At 37.1% G+C, this 8,076-nt stretch overlaps 1 protein-coding gene across 2 annotated transcripts in view; it reads left to right on the forward strand.

Annotated features, from left to right (window-relative positions):
- Positions 1 to 8,076, forward strand: part of LOC145255842 (double zinc ribbon and ankyrin repeat-containing protein 1-like) — a 100,993-nt gene that overhangs the window by 40,737 nt on the left and 52,180 nt on the right. For both annotated transcript variants that reach the window (XM_080114580.1, XM_080114581.1), the window contains exon 7: positions 4,093 to 4,223. In XM_080114580.1, coding sequence (XP_079970706.1) covers positions 4,093 to 4,223 — 131 coding nt within the window. The remainder of the gene's footprint in view (positions 1 to 4,092; positions 4,224 to 8,076) is intronic.

The following is an 8,076-nucleotide window of genomic DNA, read 5'->3' on the forward strand; positions in this document are numbered from 1 at the left end:
TTTTGAGTTGGCAGATTTAACCGCAGACGGTTATTATTTTCGCGCATGGTCTGGTATTAGCAGAAGACACTGAAATTAGATGCCAAATATAAACTAAACTGGAAACCGAACCTTAAAAAATTGGCTGAGAATTATCTGTTAAAAGTTGACTCTAAAACTATTAAAGGATCAGGAGTTGCTTGTATTAAAAAAAATCAAGAGCAAACTAACACGCTATTCTCTACAGAAAGAGAAAAGTAAAATTACACAACAAAATATTTACAATAAACAAAGCACGAGTAGACGGAAAAATCGACCACCAGGACCATGTTATGTCTGTGGTGAACTACACTAGATAATGTTTTGCCCAGGGAAAAAGAAGAAAATCTGCTAAAATTGTGGTAAAGTTGGCCACGAAGTAACACGTTGGTATGTCAAAAAATCGAGGCAGCAAAGAAATATAATGAGACAAACACAGTCAGGCGATAATGGAGATGGGAATTTATGCAAACAAACAGACAGACAGGAATACGAATTTATAGATGTAACGGTTAAGAATTATGAAGAAACAAACAAACAGACAGACAGGAATACGAATTTATAGGTGTAACGGTTAAAAATTATGAAGAAACAAACAAACAGACAGACAGGAATACGAATTTATAGGTGTAACGGTTAAGAATTATGAAGAAACAAACAAACAAACAGACAGGAATACGAATTTATAGGTGTAACGGTTAAGAATTATGAAGAAAGAAACAAACAAACAGACAGGAATACGAATTTATAGATGTAACGGTTAAAAATTATGAAGAAACAAACAAACAGACAGACAGGAATACGAATTTATAGATGTAATGGTTAAAAATTATGAAGAAACAAACAAACAGACAGACAGGAATACGAATTTATAGATGTAACGGTTAAGAATTATGAAGAAACAAACAAACAGACAGACAGGAATACGAATTTATAGATGTAACGGTTAAGAATTATGAAGAAACAAACAAACAAACAGACAGGAATACGAATTTATAGATGTAACTGTTAAAAATTATGAAGAAACAAACAAACAGACAAACAAACAGACAAACAAACAAACAAACAGACAGAAATAGGAATTTATAGATGTAACGGTTAAAATCTTTAACAAGAAAGTAAAATTCCAACTTGACTCGGGTTCTGACCTCTCGATAATAAATGTGCAAACAAACCATCTTTATGACAGAGCACGTTCTCTAACGGGTGGCCGTATAAACATTCTAGGGGGACATAGTCGACAGTGGAACTTTCAATGTAACTACTAAGAAACACAGACGATATATTGGGGGACGGATTGGATTGAAAAATTCAAACTTTGGGACTGCCCTATGAGCACATTCTCTCATAAATTAGAAAGCCCAACTACTATTACCAAAAAATTAAAATAGAAACTCAAACAAAAATTCCCTGAGATGTTTTCAGGCAGTCTAGGGAAATGTACTAAAATGAAAGCATAGTTCCAGTTAAAGTATAGGGTGGAATGATAAAATTGTCACCTTAGAAAAGACAACATGATTCCATTTCCGTTTGATGAAAACCAGTTTTCTTTTTTTTGTTGCAGATCATCTTTTAGTTCGTCAGTTGTGTACAAATCCCAAGAGCGATAGGAGCCTTCTATCATGTCTGAAAGTAACACAATGTTCAACGAACAATATTGGAAATGCATCACTGTACAATTCATGCTCTCTACCGATCTAAGTTATGATAACAGGACCATTGCCAGCACCCTCAAAATGCAAATTCAGGCGGTTTAACGCTTGAGGGCACAGCTCAATAAAGTTTCCAGCCATGTCTAAGGTTTTTGGTGTGGTTTCAAGTGAGGGCCGCATCATGCCACCTCACATCTTTGAAGTCAACACCAAAGTGTACCTGAATGTGCTGAAGAGTGTGGTGATCCCCTGGTACAATCAGATAGCTGCTGACATACCCTGTGTGTGGCAGTAGGATTCTGTGCCGGCTCACAAGTCTAAAGAGACCCAGGCTTGGGTTCAGAAGGCGTGCTACAACTTTATATCCTTCTCTGACTGGCCCACATCCTCCCCTGACCTGAATCGCTGGGCTACTTTGTTTGGTCATACATTGAGAACATCACCAACATGACCTCCCACACCACCAAAGTCAGTCTGATCGCCACTATCTGCTGAATATTCACCAAGCTCCTGCCGGCGCTTGTGGCAAAGGCATGCTCCCAGTTTTGGACCCGTATTGAGGCGGTGATTGAGGCTGAAGGTGGCTACATTGAATAGATGTCAGCTCTACTACATAATTAAGTTACCTGAATTTATTTTTTCAATAAAAGTTTCAAAATAAATCGTTCCACCCTGTACAATTGATTCTTAAGCCTTTCTCCTTACAAATGCTGACATTTTCTAATCCTCTCCCTCCTCCTCCTCCTCCTCCTCCTCCTCCTCATATCTCTTCTGTTATCTACAGTCCCTTTAATACAAAACACAGAATAGATCTTGCTAATCTTTATCTACTTCATCCCTGGTTCATCCTTTATAAGACATTCACAGCAAGAACTCGTCTTATTACCACAACTGCAAAGAATTTTCCATTTTTCCAACCTGTGCCCAACATAAAACAGAATTCCATCAACAGATGTACTTTTCAAAAACATATCTATGGAACACATTTCCGTGAAACTACTTCCCTTCAGACTACAACAGGGTTGTTTTCAAATATAACCTCAACAAATACTTGTTATAAACCAGTTATCATTTTCGATCTTCTCATAATAATCTTCATAACTAAACTGTTTACATATCAATCTCATTAATACTTATCCCCGAGTTGATATGTGGTGACTCATTAGTATAAAAAAGCCTCTCATAATATTCGTCACCATTCTAGCCTCTTAATCCTCGAGTGGCTTTTAGCCTTGATGAGTGTTAACTAATTAATAAACTGAAGATTATAAAGTTAGATTCTTTACTTTTTTTTCACCTCCCTCCCCACCCCAAACAAGGCATATTACCACTTGAAATGTAAAGGGTTACTATTCAGGATCATGTCTAACTGGGGACCGTAAGGAGTTGAGCAGTGAGATGTCTGTTCACATTACATTTAAACTTTTGCATTTTAGCACAGTCAAGAACGCAGAAAACAGGGAGGGAATTCCAAAGTCTAGTGAGGGAAGAAACTATTAGAGTAAAAGGCCTTCTGGCATTTAGAGACCTCAACATTTGCTGCCTGTCAGATGAGTATGTAGGTTGAGGGGGTTATAAGGGCAATGAATTCATCAGAGTATTTTGAGTTAAAATGCTTGTGAAACAAGCCCTGGGAATCAACATTGCAGCAAAGGTTTGAGCTTGGCTGATAGTGGGAGAACTATTAGATTTGAGACTTTTTTTTGGACCCTGTCTAAGAATGCGAGACTTGTCGTAGATGCACAAGTCCAGATGTGGCACTAATACTCCATGCATGGGCAAGTTATGATTTTGTAAAATATAGAGTATTCTATTGTGTGTACGATTTTCTAGCATGGTAGAGGGAGCCCATCTTCTTTGCAGTAGCCTTGGCAATGTCTGCAATGTATTTGTTCCAAGTCATGTTACTTTTGACTGTTAAGCCAAAGAGTTTGAAGGATTAGCTCTTGGGTAGGGTGTCATGGCAATCAGTGGTTGAGAAGGGTTTTTTTATAGTTGTTAAAGGAAAGAAGTTTAGTATTAGTAGCATTAAATGTTAGCCTCCACTTACGGCCCGATTCCACTACCGACTGGAGGTTGGTTTCTAGTATTTCTGCTAATAATTTGAATAAATTTGAAGAACTATGGCATGTAGATCAGTCAATAAAAATAGTGGGACCTGTGGAAAGTTCATGGTGAATTAAGGCAAAAGCTTTTAATTTTATCATATGTTTTTATTCTTGTTAACTAAATTGTTTCTCCGCTTATCTTGACATTGTTTCTGGTTTTTGCCATTTAACTTAAACAATATCATTCCATGAGAGGTGCAGGTGCTGATTGTGTAACCTTTGCATCATTTCTCATGCAAACAACCTTTAGATTTAATGTTTTTTTTATTATTATTCAATTTTCTTTTAATTCTTATATGTTTTCCAAATTTCAGAAATGCAGACTTCTTGAAACAATCGCCGACCAACTTTCAGCTTCGGAATGGCGTGGCATTCCAGAACGCCGGAAACAACTAGAGAATTCCACACAATCCCTACGCCTCCAAAGACAAACTGACTTTCTCAAGTATGTTGCATTTCTTTAAATTTTATTTTGTAGACAAATGAGAGTTGTCTACTCATACGTTTTTTGTAATCTTCCATAAATTTTTACTTCAATCTTCCAATCTGATGTAATGTGACCCGATGGGGACCGAGCGATGCCGAGTGACCTTGCTAGTCGACACGAATTCAGAAGAATTCGCACGGCTGAATTCTAATGATGATGATGATGATGATGGTTTGATGTTGTTTTAAACAGAAATGTCTATGGGATTTTGTCAGAAAAAGAAAAAACAAATAATTGTTTTTATCTCATTGTCGTTATATATCTGTTAACAAAGAAAAGGTTGTTTTTAAAACCTCTGTTGAGCGATATGAAGAGACCCAGATATCTTAGCTGACAGCTTGGGGTGGGGTCGGGGGTGAGGGTCGCTGCCGAATGTTGTTCGACCGGAGTGACTAATCACCTCTAATTTGATAATAAGTAGAAACACCTCAGTGCAAATGGGGGTTAAAAATTGGGTAGAGATAAGTTCGAGAGGAGGAGTAGAAATTTATAGGATAAAAAAGAAGAGAGGGAGAGGAAAAGAAAAAGAAAGAATAACTCCAAAAAGGCATAGGGAGGAATTACTGATTTGATAAAAACGAGACACTTGGCTAATCAGGGTCTTCTTTTTGCTCTGGCAGCTGATCCCTTCCCGTGGACTGACGGTAGATGAAGAACGGAGAACTTGGTAAAGGAAAGAAAACTGCCAGCCCCCTAAGTTGCATGACTAGGCCAGTGTGTAACTATTATTTGTAAAGTCGAAGACAATAATCAATTCTATGTTAAGAAAAACCAATTAAGTTTTGACTTTCTTTTCTTTAATTGGAAACGCCGTTGTGAATGTAATATATTTCTCCGATAGCCCAGGTGATGTTTGGAAGCTGATTTGAAAGTGGAACCGGAGAGCGACGGACGACGAAGACGAATTCGACCACTAGACGAAAACACGGGTGACGCCACAGGTATCGGCTACAGGTGCATCTCAACCACGAGCCTATGCACCTGAGCTGCCTTGTAGGGGTTACAGTAATACTTTAATCTCTCAGTAGACTTTATTTATGAGTACTTCTGGTTCTTTCTTTTACAGGTATTTAAATGCAGGCATTTCACTCTTGGCGATTATCAAAATTTCCCTTTCAGTTATTAGAGCATTATTGACAATCTCATAAGCAGACAGCTCTCAAACCTCCATTTCTTTGTCTCCCTTGATATCTATGCATCATGTCGATTAACATGTGTTTATTTTTATTCTACTTTGACCTGTTGAACCCTATACCTAAACTCTCTGTTATCTTTCATGGGACTTCATGTCACTTCAATCTGTATTTCATTTGACCCTTGCCAAGATCAACACTAGCTGATGTAATCGCCATATGACATAGGGCCATATATTATACAACACTGATTCAGTGCCCATGTGATAATAGGCCACAATGTTTTGTTTAGTGGATGGTCATTTACAGTAGAAAAAATGGGAAGTTTCTAGGGAATATCAAATCTGCATGTACCTGCCCTCCTTTTTTTTTTTTTTACACACAGTGATCACCACTTATCAAGGCCCGGAAGCCACTCAGGGATAAGGGTTATTGCAAGTACATTACGTTAGTGTGGAGATTTGATGAAGTGTTTACTTCCTGATACCAGATAAATATTTATCCCAATCAGAAGAGGTAACATACAATACCTCGTATTCGCAAATAGTCACCCATCTGGTACTTGTCATATTTAGTGTTGATTAATTTCAGTGTAATAGCCTGAAAACTGCTGGGTCCTTTAGCCTCACTTTCTACCTCACCTTGAGCCGGAACTTTCTTTAGGGAGGGACTTTTCACTCCTCTCACTGTTTTCTCTGCTTGAGCAAAAGCACAGTCGCCTATCCACCCAAGTTCGGTCTTTTATTCCTCTCAAATTTCGGGAATTCTCACGGTTAGTCTCACCCTCTTTCCCATAAAACCAACCACATCTACTGCTTCTTCTTCTTCTTCTTCTTCTTCTTCTTCTTCTTCTCCCAGACGCTATGAGTGCATTAAAAGAATTACTACTACATAACTAGTGCATCAAACTGATTAAAGAACTTACTGAGCTCAATGTTTTTATAGTAGAGCAGCCATTTTCTATCATTAAAAAGCATATGCTTATGGTTTTTTATTTGTTTTGGTAAATGTTGGTAATTTACTTACCATCATCCCAAGACTAATATCCACGTAAGTAAATTACCAACGTGGATGGTATGATAATCTGTCAACGTCTTGGGATGATAATCTGAATTGGGAATTGGAAAAAAATCAGAATTTTTAGGAATCGGTATCAAGATCAAAAACATTTGTGCCTATTTTCCAATGCCAAAAGAGATTCTTTAATTCAAGTGTATTTTTATGTTTGTGAAAATATATGCACATATTACATAAGTTTTTATCGTAATCCAAAAATTAAAAAAATATGCATTTCTATAGCTAAATATGTATATGATATGTTTACATCCATGGACTTTTACATTAAAACAGTAATATCCGTGTTTACGACTCTGATATCTGACTGTGATACTGAAACTACTGTGTTTAAACCTTTTGTTACTGACAATTCTGCAACACAGCTTCAAGATTCATCTAGAGTGATTTTCATAAATAAAAAAAGAAATGATCCACAAAGAATTTACTATGATTTTCACCATCCCCCCCCCCCACACACACAAATCAATCAAAAAAAGACTTTCAGGTAGTGTTGGAATAATTAATCTGAATTAGAATCGAAAAAATCGGAACTTTGAGGATATTGGAATCGGGGAAAATTTCAGCCTCATTTCTGATGCCAAAAACGATTCTTTCTTTTTATTTTTTCACACACACACACACACACACATGTATTTATTTATTTATTTATTTATTGCAGGATTGTTTATAAGAATAAGGGGCACCTAAGGAAATTCCATTTCCAGATTTAACATTGACTTTCTGGGTTCAATTAAATTCTTTTATTGATAAATCATAGCAAATGAAGTAAATACTCAAGAATATTCCCTTTGAAATGTTCTGATGTATAATTTGATAACCCTTAGTCCGACTGGCAATGTCATATAACTATAATCACATAAATTGATAGATAGGGTCCATAAAAAGTTTTCAATCTAATATATCCCACTTTGTCACGTAAACTCTAACCCTGTCCCATTGCTGCAATGTTGCATCTCTGTGCCTTTTTTTCAAATATTTTAATGGAATGTGCTCTGATGAATTTGTTGCACTTGTGCCCCCCACTAACATACAGATCCTTGACAAACTCGCTTAGCAACAAAATCACACCCCTTCACTGTTGAGGTCCTTAAATGCCAAAAAAGCTTTCTTCTCTAATAGTTTCTTCCCTCAAACAGCTAGGTTTTGGAATTCTCTATCTACTTCTTTGACTGTACTGATATTCATAAGTTTAAATGTAATGTAAACCAACATCCTGTTAATCTGTTTTAGGTATGGTTTCAAATAGTAGTCCCTTACATCCAAGTGGGTGAACGTGAGTCAAAAAAAATTCTTTCGGGGTCTGGATATTATGTTGGGTGTTGAGGTGCACGTATGCAAACACATGAATGACAGACAGTATGAAACACACTGAACGATGGGGTCAAGTTGTCGGATTGATATCATCAGTGGTGAAAGGTCAACGATTTGACACATGCACCTGTTGGAAATGAGCGCAGCTGCAAAAAAGCAAGTCACATATATAGCCCAAAGAAAAAAGAAAACAGAAGCCTACAGTTAACCGCAAATCAACATTGCACAAACGTGGCTCTATCGGTCCGCTCTCTCCATCTCGGGCTATGCGCCCGCATTATGATGCAATA

Source organism: Euprymna scolopes, chromosome 31 (genome assembly GCF_053919585.1).
Source record: "Euprymna scolopes isolate OS-2025 chromosome 31, ASM5391958v1, whole genome shotgun sequence".
Taxonomy (NCBI): Eukaryota; Metazoa; Mollusca; class Cephalopoda; order Sepiida; family Sepiolidae; genus Euprymna; species Euprymna scolopes.